General features: G+C 39.5%; 1 protein-coding gene across 3 annotated transcripts; it reads left to right on the top strand.

Moving 5' to 3' along the window:
- Positions 1 to 26,164, top strand: nek1 (NIMA-related kinase 1). 3 transcript variants are annotated; one of them, XM_066677197.1, is made up of 36 exons: positions 1 to 82; positions 2,058 to 2,200; positions 2,356 to 2,452; positions 3,373 to 3,470; positions 3,720 to 3,803; positions 3,902 to 3,969; positions 4,089 to 4,175; positions 4,946 to 5,000; positions 5,707 to 5,907; positions 6,640 to 6,712; positions 8,225 to 8,397; positions 9,055 to 9,120; positions 10,776 to 10,835; positions 10,949 to 10,996; positions 11,089 to 11,169; positions 11,353 to 11,495; positions 12,152 to 12,277; positions 12,412 to 12,514; positions 12,616 to 12,702; positions 13,622 to 13,705; positions 14,381 to 14,458; positions 14,742 to 14,837; positions 15,012 to 15,188; positions 15,810 to 15,875; positions 16,136 to 16,373; positions 16,545 to 16,670; positions 17,667 to 17,837; positions 17,913 to 18,320; positions 18,690 to 18,795; positions 18,911 to 18,999; positions 19,254 to 19,468; positions 22,332 to 22,471; positions 22,763 to 23,097; positions 23,876 to 24,009; positions 24,418 to 24,550; positions 25,200 to 26,164. In XM_066677197.1, the coding sequence occupies exons 2-36, from the start codon at positions 2,084 to 2,086 to the stop codon at positions 25,211 to 25,213; spliced, it is 4,377 nt and encodes a 1,458-aa protein (XP_066533294.1). In that variant the 5' UTR covers positions 1 to 82; positions 2,058 to 2,083; the 3' UTR covers positions 25,214 to 26,164. The 3 variants fall into 3 exon arrangements, with proteins under 3 accessions (XP_066533294.1, XP_066533295.1, XP_066533296.1); XM_066677198.1 differs by lacking the exon at positions 9,055 to 9,120; XM_066677199.1 differs by lacking the exon at positions 12,616 to 12,702.
- The last annotated feature ends 1,245 nt before the right edge of the window (positions 26,165 to 27,409 follow it).

Here is a 27,409-nt window from a genome sequence, read left to right as displayed (position 1 = left end):
GCTTGAGCTTTTCTAGGGAGAGACAAGAGTAATACGCTGACGGTTTGGTGCAGCCGGAGCCTCTCCCGTTACTGACTGAGAGGTAGATAACATCTATTTCTTTACGTTTTATTTTTGTAAAACCTTCTTAGAACAGGAGCAGGAGTGTAGACTGTACACTGGCTGTTTGGCTTGAACAGTGGGCTTTGCAGAAATGTGCAATAAGCAGCCATTTTTGTGCCCGAGCTGCCAAACATTAGTTAATATGTATGAGAATAATGTCTGGTACTAGATATTTCCACTCTCAGCTTCTGCTTAACCTTTAACCAATGTGCTCTGAGTTTTTTAAGGTATAATATGGAATACATGCTGGTGACATCCCACAAAAAAATAGGGAGTTCGAACGACTTAACTATGCCAGCAAACGGGTTAGTAAGACGTGGCAACGAGATATTACATTATGCATTTTCCCGTGCCCTGTTAGCTAAGTCCTTTCCACGCATTTGAAGTCGCTCTCTCGATTTATTAAATCGCTCCAATGCTCCCACTCGTTATAATCTCCTTCCCACGCCTATTAAGTCGTTCCCACACTTATGCACACCTTCATGGTTTATAATTTATGTCAACTGTAGGAGTTTGCAGTATAAAACTCTTATATTTTATGATGTTGTCAGGCCGTTAGGTCCAGGACAACGAAGTTACACTGAAACTCCTGTCATATTAAAAAACCACTCACTTTTTGTGTATTAGAAGAGTTATAATCACTAAATATTCTTCTCTGCTGTCCACCTATGATAACTGAGCTGCAAAACCTACCTATTTATGTTGATTGTTTGGCTGTCACAAAAGTCACAAGCCTCATTTAGTGCCCATTAATTTGTCATATTGGAACTAAGGAGTATTTCAGTCCTGACTGTGGGCAAATCAAATTGTGCACACTTGGATTCTAAGTCTCAGATCTGGAGAACTATCTCCTGGTGATGGGGCGGATGATTAGATCACTGCTCTACTTGGGAGCCTAGATGTATTAATCTTAAAGGCACAGTAACTAAAGCCTAAATGAGGTTTGGGGATGATCATGTGAAAGTGAATTAGGACTGATTTGAAGCCAAACAAAATAAATGATTTTCAGTGGAAATAAGAAAAATGTAGGGTATAAGCCTACATTTGAGCAGCTCTGTGTGGTGAAAACCTCTCTTCGTATGCGCAGAACCAATGGTTTCATGTAGTCACAGATACATTTTATTAAGGTAAAATCAAATTACTTACAAATTTAATTTGCCTGCCTTTTTTCCCTGCAGGCTGTCCTGAAAAAGATGGTGGCTTGCTGCATCTCTCTCTCTTGCTCTCTCTCTCATTCTCTCTCTCTCATTCTCTCTCTCTCTCTCTCTCTCTCTCTCTCTCTCCCTCCCTCCTTTATAGGTTAGGGGATAAAAGACCATTAGACAGTTCTTTCTGACACATCATCTTTAATTTATCACCCCTCTTACATGGTGCCTGCTTCTATGCTTTTAAAATCTCTGTATTTTTTTTATTTCTTTTACAAACATGATGCTTTTATCAGAGATGGCACATCCATGTTCTCTTTTGCGGATTAAGATTGTGTCTAAAGCTCAGACTGCTCTGGTCCGTGTACACACCAGATGGAAAACATGATGGGGTGCTGCCTAGGAATCTGCAGGGTGTCTTTATTTGACCCTAGACCCTACTGGAGGTATCACTGCCCTTCTGAAGGACAGTCCTCTAGAGAACATAAAGGGGAATTCAATGTATTTTTCAAAAGTCCTTCATAATGTAGAAATGTAGAAAAACGTTATTACATGTAAAATGATTGTAGAGAATATTGCCAATTAAATAATAATAATAACATATTGGTGTTAAGGTATTGGATAATAGCAAACATGGCTTGCATTGTTGATGTCTAATGCCGTATATATGGTAATGCACTGTAAGCTACAGCTGTGGCGGCTTGAGACTGAGGTGAAAGATGCTGTTAAATGTATTCCTTCAGCAGCATGTCTGTCATGCGAACTCACAGTGCATAACTGTTATATTTTATGACTCATTTTTATTGGCAGCCAAAGCATGAGGAATCGATCCAGACATGGATAAATATGAGAAGGTGAAGAAGATTGGGGAGGGATCTTTTGGGAAAGCTATTCTAGTTAAGTCCAGGGAAGATGGCCATCAGTATGTCATCAAGGAGATTGGCATCTCCAGGGTGAGTTGTTTCATGGTTTCCAACTGTGTAGAGTCTGAGAGATATTAAATTGATATTAAACTGTCAGAATGCACCTGGAATGGTAGGATTGTTATAAAGTGTGCATTAGTTTATGACAAAGTTGCCTACACTCACGCTGATGTCTCGCTCCACAGATGTCTAATAAAGAGAGACAGGAGTCACGTAAAGAAGTGGCAGTCCTTGCTAACATGAGCCATCCCAACATTGTGCAGTACAAGGAGTCCTTTGAGGGTAATGTTCTTTATTTGCTACAGTTCAATACAGTACAATTTCCTGTTACAGATTAGTTCTTGTCTCATGTTGAAAAGAATAATTAAAAGATACTTGGTGGTAGAGCCAGCAGCCTTGCTTAGTCTATGATAGGGATTTTATTTATTTAACCTTAACCTTATATAGCACCTTTCTAGAAACTAGTGCTGAGCGATATGAGAAAAAAATCAATATCACGGTTAATTGCACATTTTACCACGATTACGATTAATGAACGATGATTTTGTTTTTGTATTTTTGATCCTCATAGTTGAGTGACGAGGCTTGTGCTGTAAATATGCTCCAGTATTAAAGCTGGGACATTTTTTCTAATGTTGCTGGGAGCTTGTTCCTCTTTTGTTTTTTGAAGCACTGTTTATATTTGGTGTGGTCTGCTCTAGTCAATCAGTCGGCCTCTGAGTTTAGGTTGCTTCCATGTGGCAGGGAGGGGCAGAATCATGTGTCTACAGGTTGGTAGCGTGGTTTAAAAAGGGACAGTATATGAACACACTGTGGGGACATAACAGAATAAAAATAATCAATATAGACAAGATGATGCATTTTCTCTCCATAGAGGGCCCTATCTTTTTTTTGACAGCCAGGCAAAGCTTGATTGATAGAGGAAGCTAAAATGTTTGAATTGAATTGTAGAGAAGATCTGCAGGAGCTAATGCTTTCCTGCTACTCATTAAGCTGTGCAACAACACGAATGAGATGGAGAAGAGAGAAAGAGCTCTGCTGCTAGAGGATGCGATGAGGCAGTACATCATCAGTTACTGACGAAGATGTCTGTAAAAGTCAAAGTGGTGCTTTAACTGTGCAGTGAAGTGGTAACGTTAACAGTTAATTGTAATTTGTCTTCCCCTCCTCCAACCCTTACCCCACTCTTTGAATCTCTGCAGAAGGTGGCTGCTTGTATATTGTAATGGACTACTGTGAAGGAGGTGACCTGTTTAAGAAGATCAATAATCAGAAAGGAGTTTTGTTCTCTGAGGAGCAAGTGAGTAAAAAAAGTCCAAATGAACCCAGTGTAAATTGGTATTGATATTGGGCACAAACACAATAATCTCAGGGTCATTGTGTTAATCACTATGGAACCCATTTTAGAATGCGTAAGTACTTGTAGGCTATTGGCCATTTTGTATATGGGTGTTTCTTTTTTTTAGTTTTGGGGCACCTTTTTCTGAATACAGTGTACATATGACATCAATTTTTTATGTATCATTTGCAATGTTCTTTCTCTCTGTAGATACTTGACTGGTTTGTGCAGATCTGCTTAGCTCTGAAACACGTGCATGATCGCAAGATCTTGCACAGGGATATAAAGTCCCAGGTACTCTTCAGACTGACATAAATACAGTTGATGGCAAATTAGGATCCCTTTCATTCATTTTATATGCATTATCCACAATCATATATTCTCTTTTCTAGAATATTTTTCTAACTAAGGATGGAACGGTACAATTAGGGGACTTTGGGATTGCCAGAGTTTTAAACAGGTAAACTATAACCCTACTGTAAAATGCTTTCTTTCAGTTTGAATTGTGTAGCTTCTTCTTCTATAAGAAAGCTTTCCATGATGGCTTTATGGACAGTACTTGTTGTGATCTTTGTGCAGTACTGTGGAATTGGCCAGGACCTGCATTGGCACGCCTTATTATCTTTCCCCAGAGATCTGTGAAAATAAACCATACAACAACAAAAGGTAGTGTGTCTAACCACTTATAACAGTGCACATATATGTGATGTCATGCTTTTGGATGTTTCGCAGTACTGTGAACGGCACATACTGAGCGCACATGAATTTACCGTGTGCTTAGTCATTTAACTGACTGTGGGGAAAGTAATCGTATCATTTCTGTTCTTGTTGCGGACCATTAGTTCCTTTATTGATTTTTCTCTGAGCTATTTAGTGCTCTGCTCAATGTAACCCAGTCTTCCTGACCCGCAAGTCCCTTCACTGCTATTGATTGCCCGTTGTCTGATCCTCAAGTGGTGCCCTGCGTCGTGTATATTTACAGTGTAATGAATGTTTTCAGTTTCCCAGAGGTGTTGTATTGTTAAAGGAGAATTTCATGGGAACCAGACATCTGAAGTGTTAAATGCTTCTAAAAACTGCCTTGAAATTATTATAATATGATGTATAACATCCCAGGCAAAGCAGAGAATTAAGCTTAGTAGTGAATATATCATTTTTTTCAATTCAAAATGCAGTGTAGTCCAGGACTAGGCTTAATCCCTGTGTGGGAAGCCACACCAAAAAGCCCTGAACGTTCATTGTATACTCCGATATGATCAAACTAATAACTGAATTGCTCTGAAAGTAAATGGTGGTCTCTGTTTAATTTTGTGCTGAACTTTTCCTTGTGTTGTTTGTGTGTGCTGGACCTGCTCCAATGCAGATTTCCCAGAGGTTTTAATCCTGTCTCTGCCAATGTTTTTGCCCTCCCTTCCATGTCTCTCTCTGTCTGTTAGTGATATTTGGGCCTTGGGATGTGTCCTGTATGAAATGTGCACACTTAAGCATGCCGTAAGTACCACATAGCCCTTGTATTTCAGTCCTTGTGCCTGTATGTCTTTGCTGTTGAGAAGTTATGGTGTGGGTTCCTCCTTTGGCTCCAAATCTTTTTATCCTCTTTGGTAGCTCTCACATTTGTATGCCACCTCTTCCCACCTGGATAAGTATCGTTAAGGGTTTCTATAGAAAACAGTTTAATCTTTCAGGATTCCCAGATTAAAGTGGCGTACTGAAGTGCGTCTGACTCATGCTGACAGTAGGAGGATCAAGAGTTCTCACTTGACTGCTCTTAAAGCTTTAGTAATTAATGATGCACTCATGGAGTGTTTCAGACCAAAACAGTAAGAGAGATCAGCACAGAGCTACTGGAAAAGACACCCTTTTTAATTAATCTGCTGTTTTGTTTGAAAAACTTCTACTTTCTTTGGTGGTTGACAAGCGTTCTTGATCCCTGACATGAATGATAATCCTAAACAAGTAGATAGCAGTTGACTGATAACATTATCAACCCCTGAGGGAAATTCACATATTCCAACAACAATAAAAATAAAAGAAACTACTAAAATGTAGACAACACAGAGTAAAAATAGACAAATGAAAATGAAGAATGTAATTAAAGTTTTGAAAATGAAATATGTGATCACATAAATATGTTTATTCTGTTTCCTTGTTGTCTTTTGCCTCTTCTGCACGGGTACAAACAAACCTTGGCTCTCAGTTTGAGGCCGGTAACATGAAGAACCTTGTGTTGAAGATCATCCGTGGTTCCTACCCCCCAGTGTCTGCGCACTACTCCCAGGATCTGCGCTCTCTTCTTGGCCTTCTGTTCAAACGCAACCCCCGTGAGAGACCCTCGGTGTGCGCCATATTGGACAAGCCTTTCCTTGCCCGCAGAATTCACAAGTACCTCTCTCCACAGGTTAGACGCATGCGTTTACAAAAAAGCTACTTCTGTGGTCTTAGTGTTAAGAGTTCTGTGTGTTACTGATAAATATTTAAAAATGTATTGTCGATGTTCAGAGATAAACATGCATCTACATTTTTGTTGATTTTCAGTTTAGTACATCATTGTCCTTCACGTTGTGTGAAAATTTTAATGATGAAAATACAATTTGCAGGCAGTGCTTCAAAATTACTAAATCATTTAGTAAATTCATTTTATGTTGACTTCCATTTAAAGTTGAGGGTTTTTCTTCTTCTGTAAAGTTATTATTTTAAAGATGCATGTTTGTCATATGACAACAAAAATATATAATACTGTTGTAAATAATAATACTACTAATAATACTATTTGCTACTTTGTCAGTCAAGGCAGGTGTCTCCAAACTTTTGAGCGTAGTTTGCAGGCTAGCGTCTTATTCCATACTGAAGCTATGGAGAGTGTAAAGGATGGTACTAATGTATACCATACTTTGTTAATTTCTATGTTTCCTCAGTATTAAAAAAATGATAATCAGACATATTTTTATTTGGGTGTTAGGAAATTATTCTTATGAACTGATGTTTGTGCAAAGGAAAAGGTTATTAGAATGACTCTACATGAGTACTATATTTAAAAGTACATTAATATGACACTGTTGAAAATGTAAGTATGTTTACTGTAAATCAATGTCTTTTTAAAAGTGCCACTTGTTATTTTAATCTGTTTCAGCTCATTGCTCAGGAATTCAGCCAGTCTCTTCTCTTCAAACAACCCAAAATAAGTGTTGCCCAGGGACTGCCAGGTATAGACGCTATACTTTTTTCTTCTTATGTATTTTTATTTATTTTTTCCTACACTATAGCATATTAGTTTTTTTCCTGCATGTTCATGAAAACAGAAATGCTGGTATTTCCCTTCTTCACAAATACTAACAATATTTGGTAGCTCTTATAAATATGGAAGACTATGATGTTTCTTATGTAATAAATAATATAGACGTAATCATAAACTGCAAATACATAAATTGGAAAGTAATTAAACATTAAACATTTTGTATTAAAAGTAAAATGTATAATTTAATTGTTGTTAAACAATAGTATCTTTCAAAATAAAGGCAAGGCAAGTTTATTTATAGAGCACCTTTCATACAGAAGCAATTCAAAGTGCTTTACAGAAAAAGAAATTACATTAAAAGCCAGAGTAAAATCATAAATTCCAATAAGACAATTACATAAAAAGAGTAAAATGATTAAAATGATTAAAACAATTTAAAATGACAATAAATGAAAAGAAATAAAAGAAATAAAATGCCGTTACAGAAAAGTGCAGAATATTTTAAACTGAGCTGTAAGCCTGCTCAAACAAGAGAGTTTTAAGTCTTGATTTAAATGTGTCTAACGTTGGGGCACTTCTAATATTCTCAGACAGCTGGTTCCATTTAAAAGTGGCATAGTAGCTAAATGCTGCCTCTCCATGTTTAGTTTTGACCTGAGGCAGGACTAACTGACTAGTTCCTAAAGATCTGAGATCTCTGCTCGGCTCATATCTCTGTAGCAGATCTGATAAATACGCTGGTCCTACCCCATTGAGACATTTATAAACCAGTAATAACACCTTAAAGTCTATTCTATAACAGACTGGTATCCAGTGTAAGGATTTGAGGATGGGGGTGATATGATCTCTTCTTTTGCTCCGAGTGAGAACTCTGGCAGCTGCATTTTGAATCAGCTGAAGCTGTTTAATGGTCTTTTTTGGAAGTCCAGCTAAGAGACCATTACAGTAATCAATCCTGCTAGAAATAAAAGCATGGATAAGTTTCTCTAGGTCTGGTTTAGTCAGAAAATCTCTAATCTTAAAAGTCACTACTTTTAAATTACAATAATATATAATAATAACATGCTTTGCTAAAACATTCTGATTCCCTGTAAATTGGCAGGATGTTGGGAACTATACAATAAAAATGTAGAAAATGAATGTGCTTTAAATTGATTTAAACAGGAATAACAAGCCGTTACCTAACACTGTTTACCCCTTCCTTTGATGGGCCTAGTTGGAATATTTGCATAAGGTTCCCATAGAAACATGGACTAAATAACTATATCTTAAGATATAAATAAGATTTGGCTGCAATTCTATTAAATAAACATGTTACTCTCAGTCATAAAGAAGTGAACGAATTAATGGTGCTAGCATGAATAACTTGAAACATTAGTCGTGTTTAAATACCTTAATCTGTAAAGACCAAGCGTGTTTTATTACGTTCAAAATTTTCATATGTTTTGATGACGTATGAACCCTACCTCCTCCTCACTAGCTAAGCGTCCTCCTCCTGGTCCAGCCCCTGTCAACCCTACTCAGAAAATCACCAAACCAGCTGCCAAATATGGAGTGCCTTTAACAGTAAAGCAGCCTGCTGATGCTGGCAGGAAGGTGGCTGATGCAAGCAAGAAGCAGGTGGAGCGGAAGGCAGGGATCAAACTTAAGCAGGTAATGCACACTAGTGACTGGTGATAGATTATACATATAGAAGGTTTTCAGCTGTATGCATTTTACACTACATGTCCAAACGTCTGTAGACTCACTTTATATTAGTCCACTAATTCTGGACCTGTTTAAATAACTTACAGATCTTTTTATACTCTACATAGAAAAGCAAATTGGATGCTCTGGAGCAGCCACAAACGAGCCTAAGGATACTGTTGCATTAGGCTGATGAGCTGTGGTCTCCGGAGATGGCGATCCAGCCAATAAATTTGAGATGAGTTAGAGTGGAGTTTGTGATCAAGAATTCATCAGGCATTATTAGTTTCTCACCTCAGTTTCATGGCTTTATTTCATCAGATCACATTTTCTAACACATAGCATTAAGAAATGTAGATGCTGTTACAGTGGCAAAACACAGACACAGACTGTGAGCCGTACCCTTTGTAGTACCGAAGTAAATAGGCAATAGGCAAATAGGCAAAAAGCACTACCACCTTCTTCATATAGCTTTTTATTGTTGATTTTGAGTCTTAGGAGCGTAAGCGCCTGTGTTTCTCAGCATTGTGTGTTTTCCGTAGTGTGTGTCTGTTCTCATCTCGGGTAGGTGGGTGTCACTGAGTGAGAAATCACTGATCCCTCCCAATGTCATGTGTTGTCCAGGCTCCCCTACCAGCAGCAGTTCAAAGGAGAGTGAGTCGAGTGGAGGAGGAGAGGAGGAAGCATGAGGTACACCAGAGAGTGCCCCCTAATGGAAGATCCCCCTGTACTAACACACCCAGCCTCCTCTCCTTACTCCTTACCTATTTGCGTCTATGGAGGATGAAATATGACATAAGCAGATGTACAATAGATGAACAAACAAATGATGTAATACTAAAAAAAATAGACTTGTTTAGACTTATAAAACAAATTTTTGTTTGTTTACAACATCATTTGAACACAGCAGCTGTCCTTCACATTGTGTGAATGGTCCAATAGAAATCCGCCACATTCAGAAGGTTTCCTTCCCCTGTAAATACAGCCACTGTTGTGATATCCCTATCCTGGGATATTTACCCCCACTGGGATATTTACTGGTTTTACTACCTGACCAATCCTGCTTTAGGGTGAGGTTGGACTGCTCATGCGATTAACATATAGATGTAGAAATGTGGTAAATATAGCAATAAATGTAGAAATAAATATATTTTTTATACATAATTAATTTTCATCCTGTGTTCTCCCCGTGTCCCAGTGGGTTTCCTCCAGGTGTTTCGGTTTTCTCCCACGGTCCAAAAATACACATTGGTAGGTGGATTGGCGACTCAAAAGTGTGTGTCACACTGTGAAGGACTTGCGCCCCCTCCAGGGTGTGTTCCTGCCTTGGGCTCAAAGATTCCGGATGGGCTCCGGACCCACCGTGGCCCTGAACTTAATAAGCAGTTACAGACAATGAATGAATAATTTTCATCCTCCATAATCGTCTGCCACAGACCCTTTTTTCCCATCTCAGAGAGTATGCATTCTTGTAATGGCATACCCCCCTTTCTGACAGGATTGTTTCTGAAATCAGGATGTCATTTGAGTTAAGTTGCTTGTACTATACTGCGCTGTGCAAAAGTCAGAGACAGCGTTTACATGATTTACGTTTCAGTCAAAATAGCACTCAAGTACAAATAAATAATTTAAGATAAAATGGAGACCTGATGAAAAATAAAACAGGAAATATGTCATTAGGAGGAAATAAAAAAAACAACAACACTAATTTGTTGATGTATTTAAAGTGTCTAACTTTAGCCTTTGTTTTAGTGTCTATTCATTGTTTGGTTTTTCAAAGAAATCAGTTTTCTTTAAAAAATACTGGAATGTTTACTCACCTCTAAAGCTCAGTTTTAGAAGTTTTCTGCCAAACTTAAAAACATTCAGTGTTCAGTTAGTCCTAAGGATCTTAATGTGGATCTCCTGTCATCTGTGACCCCTGTTTAACCACAGAAAAAAAATCATTTCCTTTTGCCCTACCCTTTGCCCTACTTTTACACATGTTTTATTCTATAGAGCAGCAAAACTTTCTCTTATTACTCACTTTGTGGTGTCCTCCTGCTTCACTCTGTATGCACTCTTCCTAATCACATGGGGTTTCCAAACCTTGTTCTCCTCAAGTCCCTTTCTTTTAATGAACCTTTCAGAGATTTTACCTGTCTGCGTCAGCAGAGAGTGGAAATGTTAAAGATTTGGGATTGTTTTTATATTTGTGTTTACATGTGAATGGTAACTTTGGGGTTATAACTTATACTTCTCCATTAATGTGTTTAAGTGTAATTATAGCCTTTGCATTTATGAACTGATTTATTTAAGTGTATTCCATGTTTAAAAAAAAATCTCTAATGGTTCGCTGCTACCAGGATGGAGTGAGGAAGAAGCGAATGGAGATGATGGAGAGAGAGAGGAAACAGAGAGAACAGGTAGGCTTTTTTGTTCCCTTTAGTTAATCCTGAAATTCAGGCACCCCTATAAAGCATTATTTATGGTATGAATGTGGCTACCATTTATGTTGTCTCTGTAAACATTTTTTTAGGTGTTCCTTCTGAAAGCTGCACAGATGAAACGATTTGAGAGGGAAAAGGTGATTTTATGGTCATAGATATCTGCCGTTATTAAACCTACATTCAGCTCATAAGTGTTCATTTGAAAATAAACTGATAAACTTTTCCTCAGCTGAACCGGATCAATCGTGCACGGGAGCAAGGCTGGAAACACGTTTTGAGCTCCAGTGGTGGAAGCAGCCCAGAGAAGAAGGTACAGAACTTGTTATAATCACTCAACAGAGTATGAAAGAGGTATGAGTAATGAAGGCTAGTCATGAAATCCTTAAAATACTTAATAGGACTAATACTTAATATATATATATATATATATATATATATATATATATATATATATCACTCTCTGTGTCTACCTTTTGTATTTTTAACCTGTTAGTTTTATGGAGGTGGAGGCATGGGAGCACCTGCCCCTGCCCCAGGGCCCTCTGTTCTGCCCGGCCCTGTCCATGTCCCACCTCCACTGCCAGCTCCTGCACCTAAAGAGGGGGCCAAAGTTTCAGGGGACATCAGCCCAGTGAGGTAAGATGAAAGAGGGAGTGAAGGGAACTAGAAAAGTATAAATTACTCAGGCATTGTAGTTTGTGTTTTTGAAGATTTACATTAGATTTATAGATCACTTTGAGTATGTGTTTCTGTGAAAATATTGTGAGGTCTATATGAGCTGACATTTTCATAGGCCACCGTACAGACATTTTGGGCACCAGGGGGGCAGGATGAATTGAACTTTAATTTCCAGCATATGGCATGCACCAGAGAGGCTTACTGTTGTTTTAGCAGTAGGCCAATGTCATGCTTACTTGAGCCTCTCACAATGGCTCATATAGTCAGCCTAATATAATGTAGATATAAGTGTTCCCACTAGAGCCCTTTAAGTTGCTAGTGTTATTTGCAGTTCTGTCTTACAGCTTTAAAAGAAAACTATAATGCTGCAGCTTGTCCTTTTTTAAGAGGTTAACAATAGAGCCGAACTAGGCCTTTACAATGTAAGAATCTTTGGTGCCCTGTGAAGGACTGGCGCCCCCTGCAGGGTGTATTCCTGCTTTGCACCCTATGATTTTTTTGATTATTTTATATTGTTTATTTTATTCTTTTGTACGTACTAATTGCTTTTTCTTTTTTAAAACTTCAACATTGACATTGTACTGGCAATGTTTTACCTTTACCTTTTAATACAGGCCTACAGGAGGCAATGCTCTGTCAAATGGTCATGCCCGTCTCCCAGATCAGAAATCTGTCAAGAAAGAATTGCGAAGGACAAGTCTCCAAAACGAGTCAGTCTCTAAAAACGACTACGCTAACAGGTCGGGTTAATGTCACTTCATATCTGTGCTTCTTAGACACTAATTGGCTTTAGCGTATCAGCACGATGGTGTAAGCCCAAGCTGGGTTTATCATAATGGGTTTTTATTTCCTACCTCTTTAATCCTGGCTCCAGGTTTCGAGCTCAGCTCGTAGCAGGGAGAGCCAAACAGGTGGAGGAGTTCCTGCAGAGGAAGAAAGAAGCCTTGCTGAATAAAGTTCGTGCTGAAGGGCAGCTGGTAAGAACGCTCTCCTTAGCATGTTGAGGACTATTTATTGATTCTGTAATTTGAACCCTGAGTGCTGTAATGTTGCAATATTTGAATTAAATGGCGAACAGGGGGCCCGGCAAAACCAGGCCGCAATCTTTGCGAATTGGACAAATTCTTCCCGATGCAGGAGGCCCAGGGTCAACAAAGAGGAGGAGGTAGGAGGATGATATGACCAAGTGTCCCTCCTCAGTCCGTTTTTTTTTTCCCTTTTTAAAACATCCTCATCACTGCACAGCGTCCACTTCTTTTTGGTTTATTTTTATTTTTCCCCTTGTCCGTCTCGTGCTGTAACCCACAATTCCACTGGATGGTCACTCCATGCCCCTGCACGATGGTGTCAATGTTCCCTTCCCGCCGTAAAAATGCTACTTTATTAACACAACCCTCAGGATGGTATTTATTTTTTGCCACATTCTTTTTAGTTGGTGCAACTGTGCTTTATAACACTTTGTAATTTTTTGGGGCTAAGACAAGCTTAAATATTAATGTGCAGAGGCACATTCTTCTTTGCCCTCTAGCAGTCCATTGCATTGTTGTCGTTGAACCCTAAGCATTTACTGTGTTTTGCCAAGGGACCTGTCTCTTGAAGCTGAATTCTAAGCAGAACTTTAAGCTTCTGAATTTAAGCTGTAATATAAAAAAGATGGATGGAAATGAATAATTATTTAGCCTGGAATATATATACACCGTAAGTACACCTGGGTTAACACAGGGTTGTCTATGAAAGTTACACAGTGGCATTAGTTAGACATGTCGGTTTGAAACTTTCACAGTGAATGTGCTTTGGGAGACGTGCTCCTGTTTTGGTTTATTAACAGTTCTACATTTAAAACACCTTAATTTAAAAGAAAAATCCTATTTTCCCAGCTTTCCCGATTGTTTTACTCACTGTTGTTGCACAAGTGGCTGTTTGTTTGCCTTTTTGTCCCGATGCTCTTGATTAAATCATTCCTCCGCTGTTTTTTGTCATGACATCATTGGTATCGTTTTTCCAAATCCACTGTTTTATGTATGTGTGCCCAGTGAACTGTCTAGATATTATTTATGTCCTTATTTTGTGTGTGTGTTTTGCAGGAGTACTTGGCACGACTGAGACAGATCAGACTGCAGAACTTTAATGAGCGCCAGCAGATCAAAGCTCGTCTCAGAGGAGAGAAGGTACACATGTGCGCGCACAAATAAACAACCTGTCTTTTTGGCATTCACAACCACTGCAGGGGTGGTGGGGTTTATTGAGCTGACCTAAAGAATCTGAGTTCTGTGAAGTCTGTAATTTAAAAATGCCTTGAGATACATAGAATAATATGGATGCAGTAAATGTCCAGCCATTTGTCGGCAGCATTTAAAATAAGTGAATGCGTCTACTTAAAATGACATGGACGTTCAGTTATGAATGCATAGCGTATTCTACTTTGGTTTATAAATGCCATAGAAAACATTGAAATGTAAGGTGGTGATCTGCCGCAGCTGAGTTTAAGGTCGTTGTTCTCAATGCCATGTATCAATTAGAGGGGAATAAAACTTTATAGAGTGGAACTATGTTCTCTGGAGTCATAGAGGAGCTTTAAGGTCTTTTGGAGTGGCTTTTGTTACTCAGAAATAACTATCTGACATTATTATTTTACCTCACTAATGGTCTCATTTCAAAGCAATGTTCAGTTTTTTTTAGTGTAAAGACTTAGTTACTTAGAGGTAGTTACTAGAGCAGACGGGTTAATACCCTTCATTTCAGAACAAATGTGTGTATGGCATTTGGCATCTAGTGTATGACACTATTGTGTGGTTTCTGTATATATTAGTATAACATTTCCCTGCCTGTGTTTCTTTGTGCAGTATGACAGCGAGTGTTCAGACAGTCAGGAGTCCAGCGAGGAGAAGGAGCTCAGGAGGAAAAAGATTGAAGTTATGAAGGTAAAATGATTTTGTAATGTTCATTGTTTGTGGTGATTTGCTCGTTTTTATACCATACTCTGAGTAGTGCTGGGTGATATGAGCACAAATCAATATCACGATCAATTTAGCTCTGAATATATATTTTGATTCATTTTCGATTAATCGTCCAGCCCTATCTCAGAAAATAATTCCACATTTTTTTATTTTTTTATTAATTTATTTATTCTTTAAGAATTTTTCTGTGTTCTATTTTCAATACTAGAGACTATGCCCATGTCCTAAATGTTCATGTTCATGCCAGGCCCAGTCAAAGGCCCGCGCAGCGGTGCTGAAGGAGCAACTAGAAAAGAAAAGGAGAGAAGCTTATGAGAGAGAAAAGAAAGCATGGGAGGACCATGTATGTTAAGATCTATTTCAGCTGTTCTCTTTTCTTTCTCTTTCAATCCCTGTTAATCAGTCAGTCACTACATCCTTTAAGCTTTTAAAACCTTTTACAAGTTTTTCCTTCTAAACATTGACTTAGCTCTTAGAAGAATTAGCTATAAAACGTGAATGATGTTTTGTTATTCAGCTTGTTGCTCGAGGTGTGAAGGTCACCATAGGACCTGCAAGTGCAGCTACACCATCTCCTGCCCCATCTCCTCACCCTGAGCCGACCCCTCCAGAGGTAGTCACTAAAGCCACACCCTCGTGTAGACCCACCACTCCAGCCATCTCCATGACAGCAGCACTGAAGGACGTGGGCGCGGTGAGTCTTCGCAGCTGACAACGATTCAGACACATTTTTTTAGAACAGCTTCTGCATCAGCTGAAAAAAAGCACTATTTTTGTAAACATCTCAAAAGGACTCCCGCTGAGCCAGTGTTTTAAAGGGAGTTTGGCTGCCTTTAAAGTATTTTCAGTCATAGGAACTGTAGTGAGGTCAGGGACTGTGTTGAATGATTAGTTTAAGATCAAAGATGTCACTCCATCTCATCCCAAATGTATTAAAATTGTGCTCCATCACTCCAGAGGACACAGCCCCACTTCTCCTTGCTGAGTGGTTTTATACTCCCTAACCAGTGCTTGGTATTGGCTGTGATTACCTTAATCTCCCATTTTACTGCTCCAGAGCCTTCCATTTCCTTTCATACTTTTCCTAAAGAAGTGATTCAGTTTGTCTGCGCTGTTAAATATCTCCTTCTTCAATGGCTGCACTTTAAAGTAGCTGAATTTACCTCAGTTTTCTACAAAATGTTGTACATATATTAGCAAACACAATAGAGAGTAATTTTTGACTCATTTCATTAAGGAATAAAAGGGTTTTAATGTAGGATCTACATGTTTTTGATGATTAATTAAGTAACATGTATTTTCTTCTGTCTGGCAGATTGCTTCAGTACAGAACTCCACATTGAAGGAAGAGACTCCAAAACCTGAAACAGCAGCTGTCCAGGTGGGGAACACACACACACACACACACACACACACACACATACCAGAGGGAGAGAGCCACCTTGATTGTTTAACAAAAGTTAGTTTAATTTTATTCATTATTTACACTCTTGACTTCTTTCTTGACACAATGAAAGCAGGAGTGTTGTTTATTGTTGTCCAAATGACCCGGCCTTACAAAATGCAAAGCAGGCTTACTGGATGTTCCTCACTGTGTGTTTGCAAAAAACTGCTCAAACTTTTTGATGTTGATGTTTCCAGAGTGAGAGGAAGGACATTTTGCGCAGACTAAACCAGAACCTGAAGGCTCAGACTGAGGAAGAGGATGAGGGAGAGGTGATGACCACAAATGTGCCAGGTTCCACACCTCAAACCAGCCAGCCAATCACAGAGGAGAGGCCGTGCACTAGGGGTGACAGACGAAAGTGGGAGGCTGGAGATGCACCCATACTCTCAGTAGCCCAGCAGACTCTGGAGGATACTTGTAGCACTATGGCAGGTACCAAGGATGCATGGTTTGTTGTAGAATAACTACGGTTTATAACTGATTTATTTATTCTTTTTAGCTGAAAACTGAAATGTAATTTTTGGCCACTGTTGACTAAATATTTTCATCAGCTGATATTTGATTCATTCCTCATGCATTACATCTGTCCTTTACTCCGGCCAGTATCTCAGGACGGTTCTCCAGAGGCAAATGCCCCCCCTGGTGGTGATCGGAAGAAATGGCAGGCTGGAGCTGCTCTACTATCTGTGGCTCAACAGACCCTGCAGGACACCAGCCTTACTACAGCAGGCGAGTTCATACTGATACACCACACCACATTTACACGCATGTACGTGCTTCAGATCTGAAAAATCTACAGATGTTTGGTCACTATCCTCTGCGGTGTGAAAACAACCCAGTGCCTTGGGTCTGAAAGAGTGTGTAGCTGTGAAGAAACTGTTACTTTGAAAAGGAAATGGACAAAAATAGGAAAAAGGGGACATTATAACCAACCACTTTAGATGGAATATGAACCTTTGGTACTAAGAATGGACATATTGAAACCGGGATATATCATGAACAAGCATGAAAAATTAATTTGTTTCTGGAGCCTACCTGCACATACATTATAAAATAAGACACTTTTTTGTAGGCTGCCTATGTCAGAAAACATGGAATAATAAGTCGTTCTGGTTTCGTCCTGCATCCCATGTAGAGTATGGACACTTCAACGTTGTCCTGACTCCTCATCAGAGTCTTTGTGATCACAGCACTGGACTCGTTCTTGTTCATTAAGACCCTAATGAACAGTCATTTCGTGGGAAAGGAGGTATAATTTATTCACTTTAAAACAAAAACTAAACACAAAATTGATTTTTTTAAAAGATTTATCAACATATTTGTTCTCTCTCTATTTGTGGTGCTGGCAAAAACAAAGTCTAGGCAGTTTGAAATGAAAATGAAACACTATTCTAAGTTTAGTTTGAGATGCGGATGGCATGATTTTGTTTTCTTTTTTTTTTCTTTTCAAGTAGCATAAGATTACACAATTTTTCAGTTTGTTTTGTATCCATGGAGTGAGTGCAATGTTCCACAACTGCTGCTACTACAGCATTGGTACAGCATAGCAACCGGGCTGACGAAGCCAAACAGTCACTGAGTGCACTGAATTAAGGTTCTTGATACATAGGTAAGAGCCCCATAGGAATTGGTACTTTTGTTGCTTTTATAGAGAGAGAGGGGAGTATCTTTGTCATATTACTTAAATATGTGATTTGTTATACATGTTTTTGCTTTGTGTTGCAGAACAAACATCAGGTGAAGTAATTCCAATGGAAGGCTGGCAAAGGGAGGGGTTTAGGAAGGCATGGGGGCAGACTCCGGTGTCTGGGGTTTTGAAAATTTTAGAGGAGGCAGAGCTTCAACCCGTCACCCAGCACCTGGAAAACATCAGCATCTCGGACAGTACGCTCATCAGTGAGTTAAACATATATTCAACAGTGCTTCAGAACTTAAGTTGGTTGTATTCTGCTAATTTATGTTCTGCTGCAGCCTCTGCAGAAAGCCTTAAGACTACAGCTGGACCATCAGATGTTACTGATGGAGCCGTACCAGGGCCTTTACCTCAGCAAAGCCATCCAGCCCCTAGCCAGCACCAAGAAAGCAAAGCTGCCATTCAACCGGACCAAGAAAACAAGGCGGCCACTGGCCAAGACCATGAAAACCAAGCTGCCTCTGACTGGGACCAAGATGAAGGAGCTGCTGTTGACAAAAAACAAGAAAAACAAGCTGCCATTGGCCAGGATAAAGAACAGCAAGCAACCACTAGCCAGCAGCCTGAGTCACAGCCTGAATTCCTGGAGACAGCGTCAGATGTCGAGGAGGTCAGAGATGATGAATGTCGGCCAGACTCAGCAGAGGAGACGCTAAAGAATCTTCACGACCAAAAAGAGATTGATGGTGACTATCTTATTTATTTATATATATTATTATTTAATTTTATTTTTTTCCCTTTATTCTCTCGCTCCCTCTCTATCTCTTACATACACCCTGGGCGTAAACCGTCAAATTAAATTTTTCAGGCATATTTTTAAATGCTAATAAACCTTTTGTTCAAAATAGACTCGTATATATTAATTTTAAATTCAGAATACATGTGATTTTTAAATCTAGTTGTTCATTTAAAATATATAAAATGTTATAACCATGGTGGCTTTACAGAGAATACTTTCTTTAACTTTTAGTTTTATTTAATTTGCCATTTATGAAGATGATAATGTTGGAGAAGCTGATCATTTGTATACTTTTGTTTTGTATGATTCTCTTTAGATGTAGATGAGGTAGAGTCTTTGGTGTTGGAGGAGGGTCCACAGCCATCTTCTAAACCTTCAGCTGGAGTAATGCATGCATGGGAACAGGAAACTCCACAGCCTGGGTAATGGATAATGATTGAATCTTTTATATTATTATAAAGATTATATAAGTTATATTAAAGATTATATTATATAGAATGCAGCGTTTAGCTGACAGACTTGTCATTGCCGTTCCAGGCCAGATAGAGGCACTGTAACACAGACGGAGGAACCAAAGGATGAGCCGAGATTAGAATCAGAGGAAGAGAAGCAGACAGAAGTTGCAGGTGCAGTCATGATTTGACATGAAACTGTATAATTAATCAGCTAATTAGAATTTTCTATTGCTGTAGTTGTTGTTGTTTGATGTCCTCTTTTAATTTAACTCTGATGATAAATGTAGTCAGTGTGTGTCTCTCTCTCTCTCTCTCTCTCTCTCTCTCTCACACACACACACACTCACACATACACATCTTTGATTTCTGAGACATTACCTAAAGATAAACAGCGCAGTCCTAAAGATTAATGGTGTCTGTTTCAGTGAGTGAGGAGGCTGCATTTGTAAAGCTGAGCTGCAGTCCTGCACACCGTCGCACAGTGGCGGTATATCTCCTTTCTGCCCAGTCCTCAGTGGAAGACTCTTCATCTTCACTGGCATCCCGCTCACGCTCTGTGTCTCCACTGCGCTCTCGCCGCCATGACGACGCCCTCCTCATCGGCCTCTCCACTGGCCTTTTTGATTCCAACAACCCTAAGGTGAGCATGGCTATAGAAACCTTAGCCTCAAGAAGTAAGAGAAAGCATTTAAATGATTGAATTATCAATATACTGATAAATATGAATAATAACAGTTCAATAAATAAATATATCTTTTTGTTTGCATGAGCATTGAGCCCACTGACCCATTATCTCTAAATGCAGTCCTGGTTTACTCAGCTTTAACCTAAGTTTTGGGAGTGAATGTCACACTGGATTGCTAACGTAGAGGATAAACACCATCAGAAGCAGTATTTTCCTTTTTCTTTGCATTAATGTTTAGCTGATTTTTATTTATTTAGTACATGGTGTGACACGGATACAGACACGGAGTAATTGCAAAGTTCAACCCAAAGGCAGGGTGGCACAGCAGGTAGGTGTCGCAGTCACACAGCTCCAGGGACCTGGAGGTTGTGGGTTCAAGTCCCACTCCGGGTGACTGTCTGTGAGGATTTGGAGTGTTCTCCCTGTGTCTGTGTGGGTTTCCTCCCAAAAACACATGTTGGTAGGTGGATTGGTGACTCAAAAGTGTCCGTAGGTGTGTGTGTGTGTGTTGCCCTGTGAAGGACTGACGCCCCCTCCAGGGTGTGTTCCCGCTTTGCGCCCCTGAACTGGATAAGCGCTTACAGATAATGAATGAATGAATGAATGAATGAAAGGCACAATAATAAGGGTTTTTAATTTTTTGAAGGGGAGGTGGTTGAGGCTGTATATCAATGTAGTAAAATAATCATTAAAACACTTACAAATTATGAAAAGTCTACATTTAGCTTTCATTTTGTTACATTTTTTTTATGCACTAATTTCTTATTGTCCAAAATCCTTCAAGAGATGTTAGCAGCTCCTGGTTTGTTTGTTTAGGTTTGATTTAAAGCCACATTTTAATGGAACAAACAACTAAATAAATTTACTCTGAAGCATTATGTAGACTGGCTACAACATCCAGTTATTGATCAATATGTGTAGACTGAGTACAGTCATCCATTTAAATAATCTCAACTAGACTGTGTATATGTATAAAACTGGACAAACTGCAGAGCTGAGAACAGTAACAGCAGCAGTCCTGGGGGCTTAATTTCTTCCATTTCTATTGAGGACACTTCCTTGAGCAATTATCCAAGTTGTTCCATTTCCCATTCTTATTTCAGAAAGAGTATTAACAGAGCCTTCAACCATTAGCATGCCAGAGAACTCCTTAATTAGTGGCATTTACACAACTGCAGCCTCTCACTTAGTGCCTTTTATTACACTTTTTACTGAGAGTATAGTTCTGCCTTCACCGTTAACAAAAAATGAACAGCCTACAATCTCTGACACACACTGCGAAACAGAACCGTAATTTACATAATATACTGTTAGCATAATGTTGTAGGTTTAGTCATGCCTGATAGAAGCAGTGGAGCAGAACTACTGTAGAGGGAACGAAGTGTGTGTGTAATAGAGAGAGGGGTGAAATGAAGGATAAGAATCACTATTTCAACTGTGTTACACATACAAGGACTTGTTCTTTTGGAGAGTACAGATTTACGGTTTGTAACACACTGAAACCAAGAGTTTAATTGGAAACAATAAACAAAAATATGTAAATAAAAAAGCAGATTTGAGAGAGCCAAAGTAAGATGAATGTGTGCATATGCCCAGGGTCTGAGCAGCATAATGAAGTTTTATTTACAGTATATTTCCCTGGGACATTTACAGTTGTATCAGGTATATTTCAAACAGTGTATTGTATTACTGTGTATTGTTTAGTTCATTTGGGCCATGTGTAAAAATGCACTTGTAGTGTAAGTGTGTGTTTGAATGGAAGTATGTATTGCCTGTTTGAGGCTCACTGCGTAACTTCGAGAGCAGCACTGTATGAAAAGGGTCCACTGAGTGTGCATGCTCAGGGGCTTTGTGTGTGAGAAATGTTGTGGGTTTCAGGCTTGGTGTATGAGTGAACACTCAGTGACAGTGTTGTGTGTGTGTGTGTGTGTGTGTGCCTGCTCTGGGGAAGAGTTATGTTAGAAGCTCTGCTGTGTATTGGACTCTGGAGTGAAGCGTTATTAATGTGATTCTTCCACATCCCTGATGTGTCAACATACCAAAGGCCTGTCTGCCAGCTTGCGCCCCCCACTCACACTCAGCTAATCTCTCACACTCAACTATGGTAAACCTCCTGTTCACATACTTGCGCACAGAAACACTCACTCCCTCACTTTCACACACCAAGCAAGTATCAGGCATGCAAACATCTGTTACGCTCAGAATGATAGCCTCCGAGTTCACACATTTATCACACAATCCAAAAAAAGCTGGCTTTCGTATCATTTTTAATAAAGTCCCTTCAGTTAGTTTGGATTTGAGACCACATTTTGGACTAAAACTTGTTCTCATACTTAACAGCAATTCACACAGAGGCCTCTGCAGCTATTTATAACATAATACACCACCTTTGAACTTGGTTGCGATGGACAGAGCTCTGGAGCTCTTTTTTTCTCAGAACTTCAGCAGCTCTTGTTTGATTAGCATATTTGTTACTTTTACTTGCCCTTCCTCAGTCATGGCATATTTACAGCTCTAAATTCCTTTAGATTCATATCATTGTTTGTCTTCTCAGAGTAGAAGGGTGGAGAGAAACACTTGTGGATATTTTATTTCCCTCAGTTCAGAAGCACCTTTGACAGTTATAAGAAATATGCCTAGCTTTAGGAAAATTAATAATTCAAAAATAATACTTCAATGACTATTATCTAAAATGACGTTTAGAAAATATTTTTATTGTCGTAATGTTGTGTAAGTCATGCTCGATCATTGTTGGTGGCATCTGTGTCTCTTAAATGACATTCTCTGTAATGATAACATGTGTGTGTTCTGGTCTTAGATGCTAAGGACGTGCTCTCTGCCAGACCTCGGAAAGCTCTTCAGTGGCTCTACAGAACCTGATGGTGCTGCCACCCATGACAACAATCTAGAGATAGAAGATCTGGAGGACAAAGAGGATGAACAGTCTGAAACTGAAGAGTGAGAAACATTAGTGTTTTAAGTAGAGACAGTTATACATATAGTGAAGGTCTTTCATATCCGCTATCTGTATAACAGGGTTAGACCAATCACAGGCAGCCGAACACTGCAGTCTGGCGCTCTACCATCAGCATTCAGAATTAAAGACAGAACATGGTGTTCTTGGCTTGAACCTTAATCTATAAAAGAAAAAAAATTGCAACTTAAATAAGATTAAATTTAAACTTAGCAGATCATTTTATTGTTCTGTATAAAACTTCTTTTCTTTAACATTCTCTGTGTGTTTCTCAGTGTATATGAGGATGAGGACCTGAGAGAGCTTAGAGCTTCAATGGAGAGACTTCTCCAGCAGCAGCGCAGCGATGAAGAAGACCATGATGAGGATGATGGCTCTAATGGCAGCCCTCCTGATGAAGATGGGCCTGCTGTACAGCACAAGCCTAATTCCGGCGTGGAAGGCTCCAATGGCATCGCACCCGAGGAAGAGGATGTTGATGAAGAGGAGGATGATAGCGCTGATGTCAGTCATGAGGATGAGGCAGGAGGACTGATCAGTAATGGACTTGACATAGTGGATGATGAAGAGCAGAGCAGCGAGAAGCAGCTTAATGAGGAGTGGCATTCAGGTAAGAATAGCATAGATAACATAGATCATGTTCTTTTGTTAGGAATGTTTTTCCGTCTGTAAAATGATTTAATTTCTCTCAGTTTCTTTTCTAACAGCCAGGATATTGTTTGGGTTGATATTACAAACAAAATGACTGACTTTGTCAGGGAAGGTTTTTTAAACTATTAATATTATCCTAAGATGTATTCAAGTTTTTCATTCATTCATTATCTGTAAGACACGGCGAGAACACACCACACTCCTCACAGACAGTCACCCGGAGGAAACCCACGCAGACACAGGGAGAACACACCACACTCCTCAGACAGTCACCCGGAGGAAACCCACGCAGACACAGGGATAACACAACAAACTCCTCAGACAGTCACCCGGAGGAAACCCACGCAGACACAGGGATAACACAACAAACTCCTCAGACAGTCACCCGGAGGAAACCCACGCAGACACAGAGAGAACACTCCTCACAGACAGTCACCCGGAGTGAGACTCGAACCCACAACCTCCAGGTCCCTGGAGCTGTGTGACTGTGACACCTACCTGCTGCACCACCGTGCCAAGCTCTTAATAACTGATTAAATAATAGTTTGTTTTTATTATTAATAAAAATTAATCATAATTTGATTAAAACAGTGAAGTATATTAATAAAATATCATTCATATTATCATTCCCACTGCAAAATAACAAATTGCTGCGTCTGTAGTAACCTATAATACTCTTTCTTTAAAACGTCCTGTTATTTAAAGTGCTTGTTTCCTCTCTTTGTGTGTTGGAGTAGATGATAGTGAGGAAGAGGAGGAGAGTGATTTGGAGCAGCAGGACAGTATCTTCAGTCGCTTGGAAGAGCTGCGTTTCCATTTGGAGCAGGCAATGGGCTTCGAACACTTCATCCAGGCCTACAATAAGATCAAGGTCTGAATGCGCTGATCAGCCAGGCTGAACATCTGTGATTGATTTTTAAAGCAGCCAGGCCTGCAAGGTCATGGTTTTAACCCTGGTAATAGTGACACAAGATCAATCAAACCAAGCACATAAAGCTGATCTGACCACCACACACCAATCATGTTTTGGCTGTTGGTTCTACTTTTTTGCCTGCTATAGAGGCTGGAAATGTATTAAGACACAACCGATATATTGGTTGACTGATAAAATCAGCTGATATTGATGAACCATTATTTTATTGATATCTTCGAAACTAACAATTAAATTGCAAATTGCCTGAATATAGCAAATCTTTTTTGAAACGAATAAGAATAAGATGTATAACTTCATGAATATTAAAACTGTCCATGTCTAATTAATGAGTGTTGTGTGTGGTAGGCCATCCATGAAGATGAAGATGAGAACATTGATGCAGGCTCCAGCATGGTGCAAAGCATTCTGGGAACTGAACACCAGCACCTTTATCCCAAGATCCTCCACTTGGTGATGGCAGATGGAGCGTACCAAGAAGGTATGCAGAAGTGCCTCTGGTAAAACTGTTCTGTTGTCAGACTGTTTTGTGAACAGTGTTCTTCTCATATAAATGCGTATTTACCCATAATGGGGAAAACGCATAATGTGGCTTTTGCAAAATAACACAAAATGTTGTATTTTATTTCTTCCATGTAGAGGATGTGCCGCTTCTTCACTTAGAATTTCAGCAGGACATCCTTTTAAATAGGGGTTCAAACTTGGGCATTTCCACAGTATAGGGAACAGAGTATGCTGTTTAGATCAAGTCCCTTCTGCAGGCACAGTACCATCTGCAGTGAATGAAGGTGTACAAACATTAGAGCCACAAATGGATTTGTAAAATCATTTTGGAGTGCAAGTAATTTATGGTGCTTTTTGAAGATTAAAGATCATTTAGATGTAATAATCCATTCAAAGTCATTTTAATGTAAAACATCAAAGGCTTTGAGTGCACTGTTTGTAAACAGTGATTGTGGTTCTTTATATAGCAATGACAGAAGTATGTCTTTCATCAGACGCTTTAGAAACCACATTATAAACGTCCCTGCTTCTAGAACTTTCAGCATTTAACATGCAGCACCTTTCTCTCCCATTTCTCTTTCCTCTCCCTTTTTTTCATTCTTCTCTTTCTCTTTCTGTCCCTGCAGATAATGATGAATGAGGTAGTCCTCCGGGCCGCCGTCTGCCTCAGACAATCTGCTGGCAGACTGAAGTCTTCCCATAATGCTGTGCATGAAGCAGAGAGAGGGTGCTGTGTGCAGGGAAAGGATGGACTGGGGCCCACTCACGCATGGCCAGCTTGAAGTTCACGGATGACTGTTCTTCTTCCATGACCAGCATCTAAAGCACTACTGTGTAAAATAAATGTATGTGAATGAAGGTAATGTATATATTTAACCAAAGCCTAACTGTTTGTGAGAGAGAGAGAGAGAGAGAGAGCGCGTGTGGTGTAGGCGTATGTATGTTTCTAACTGTTGACAGATCAAATGATCATATGCAAGAAATTCTCACTACTCAGTATTTCCTAACAGCTGAAGCCATGCGAGAACTGGGTGGCCTGTGACAAAGGGTAGGGGTCAGTTGTCCATCCAACAACAGGTGCTTACTTATGATACGAGGCAGACCTCAGCTTCTTAACAAACCGCATTCATGTTGTACAACCTCTTCTTTTTTTTCTACTTTTTACAAGGTGCATGCTCTTCTGCTCCACAGTTTTGTTACCCAAAGGATTTGTCCCAAATCTGTTTTCAAGGAATGTAGGCAAGTGTGCACTTCATAAAGGGCCTCAGGGCTTAGGTTATGAATTAAGTCAAGGCCAGCGAGTTGGTTTAAGCTGATTCTGCACTACATACAAAGAGATATGTTGACGCAATGACTGTGTTTCCTTATGTGTTTACTGAACGTTCATAAATACCCTGTGCATGAATTATACACACCTTGTTGCACTTCTGTTGTGATGTTATAGAATGATGTCATGTTCCCTACAACTCTGATGTGGTCCAAATGATGTACATAATATTGTCTAAAGGATTAGAGCAATGGAAGGGGGATATACTTTTAAGTACTGTTTCTGTATGGACACAGAGTGTTTATCTTTGTATTGAAAAAAAATAAATGCTTACTTTTTACATTATTTTGTTGGTGACCGAGTTATACCCTGTGTGTTCAAAGGTTAAGGGACCAACTGCTCAGCTGGCGTTTCTTCTGAAATGAAGGATATTAGTAGGTCTTTCCACCCCCTTTGCTCCAGAAACAGCTTCAAATTCTTCTTGACTGGATATTGGAACGTTTCTAACGGCAGGCTAAGATGACTCTACTTGGCACTGAAGTTGAACCATCAGCCTAACCTCTAATCTGTTGCCAGGGTCTATTTCCAGCATCCAGATTGGTTGGGAGTCTTTTTTTTCCCGTATATGAAACATGACTGGACCTGTGTCCAGTCTCTCTGTCCCGTCAGAAAACAGGTGTGCGAGTTGTCACACAAATGTCCCACTTGGAGCAGAATCAGGATTTCCCCTGAATTCAAACAGACAGACGCACATTCTCAGACAGCCACAAAGCATAAGAGCGTGTGTGTGTGTTGTTTGTGTATGTCTGAGTTTTCCTTTTGTTTCAAACGCACAACTTTTTCTATCCCACACGTCTTCTTTTATGAGGTGTTCTCAGCTCAGGCCTTTTTAATGTTATGTTTTGGGTTTGGAACGTTTTGTCCTTCAGATCTGCTTCAAAACCACAATTTCACTAACTTGTTGGAACCATTTAATTACTAGCAAATGCTAATTTTGGTAGAATGATACGCTTTGCATGTGGGTTGGATGATGGGTTCTGCTTAAGCCTATTGTTCGAACACAACACTAACTTGTGCTTCAGAAATTGAATCTTTTTTTGGTCTTATTTTTAAAAAGAATCATGCTAACTACATTTGGAGTCTAGAGATGAAACGAAAACTAAACATGCCTAGTTTAGCTTATGGCAGTTTGTCATTGCCCCATTCACTGAATAAGACATGTTTCAGCATGGACTGCTTTTTGAATGAGGCACACTCAGGACATGAACCTTCTGCTTGGGTCTGTTCTAAAAACAGCCTGAAATGTTAATGTAAAAATGAACACACCTGAATACAACTAAGGGCATGTCGCTCTGAAACAGCTCGAGGGTCCTGGGGTTGTGGGTCCTATCCTCACCTTGGGCCGCAGTGTATGAGAAGTTTGTGTTCTCCTTGTGTCTGTTTTTCCCAAAGGTTCTCCACATTTCTTTCCACAAACCGAAATCACATGTTAGTAGGTGGATTGGCTCTGAGTGACTGGGTGAGTGTGTGAAATTGTCCACAGGTGTGAGTGTGTGCAATTGTCCACCA

Source organism: Hoplias malabaricus, chromosome 7 (assembly GCF_029633855.1).
Source record: "Hoplias malabaricus isolate fHopMal1 chromosome 7, fHopMal1.hap1, whole genome shotgun sequence".
Lineage (NCBI taxonomy): Eukaryota > Metazoa > Chordata > Actinopteri > Characiformes > Erythrinidae > Hoplias > Hoplias malabaricus.
The sequence above is the reverse complement of the archived record's forward strand: the minus strand, read 5'-3'. Positions and strand labels throughout refer to the sequence as shown.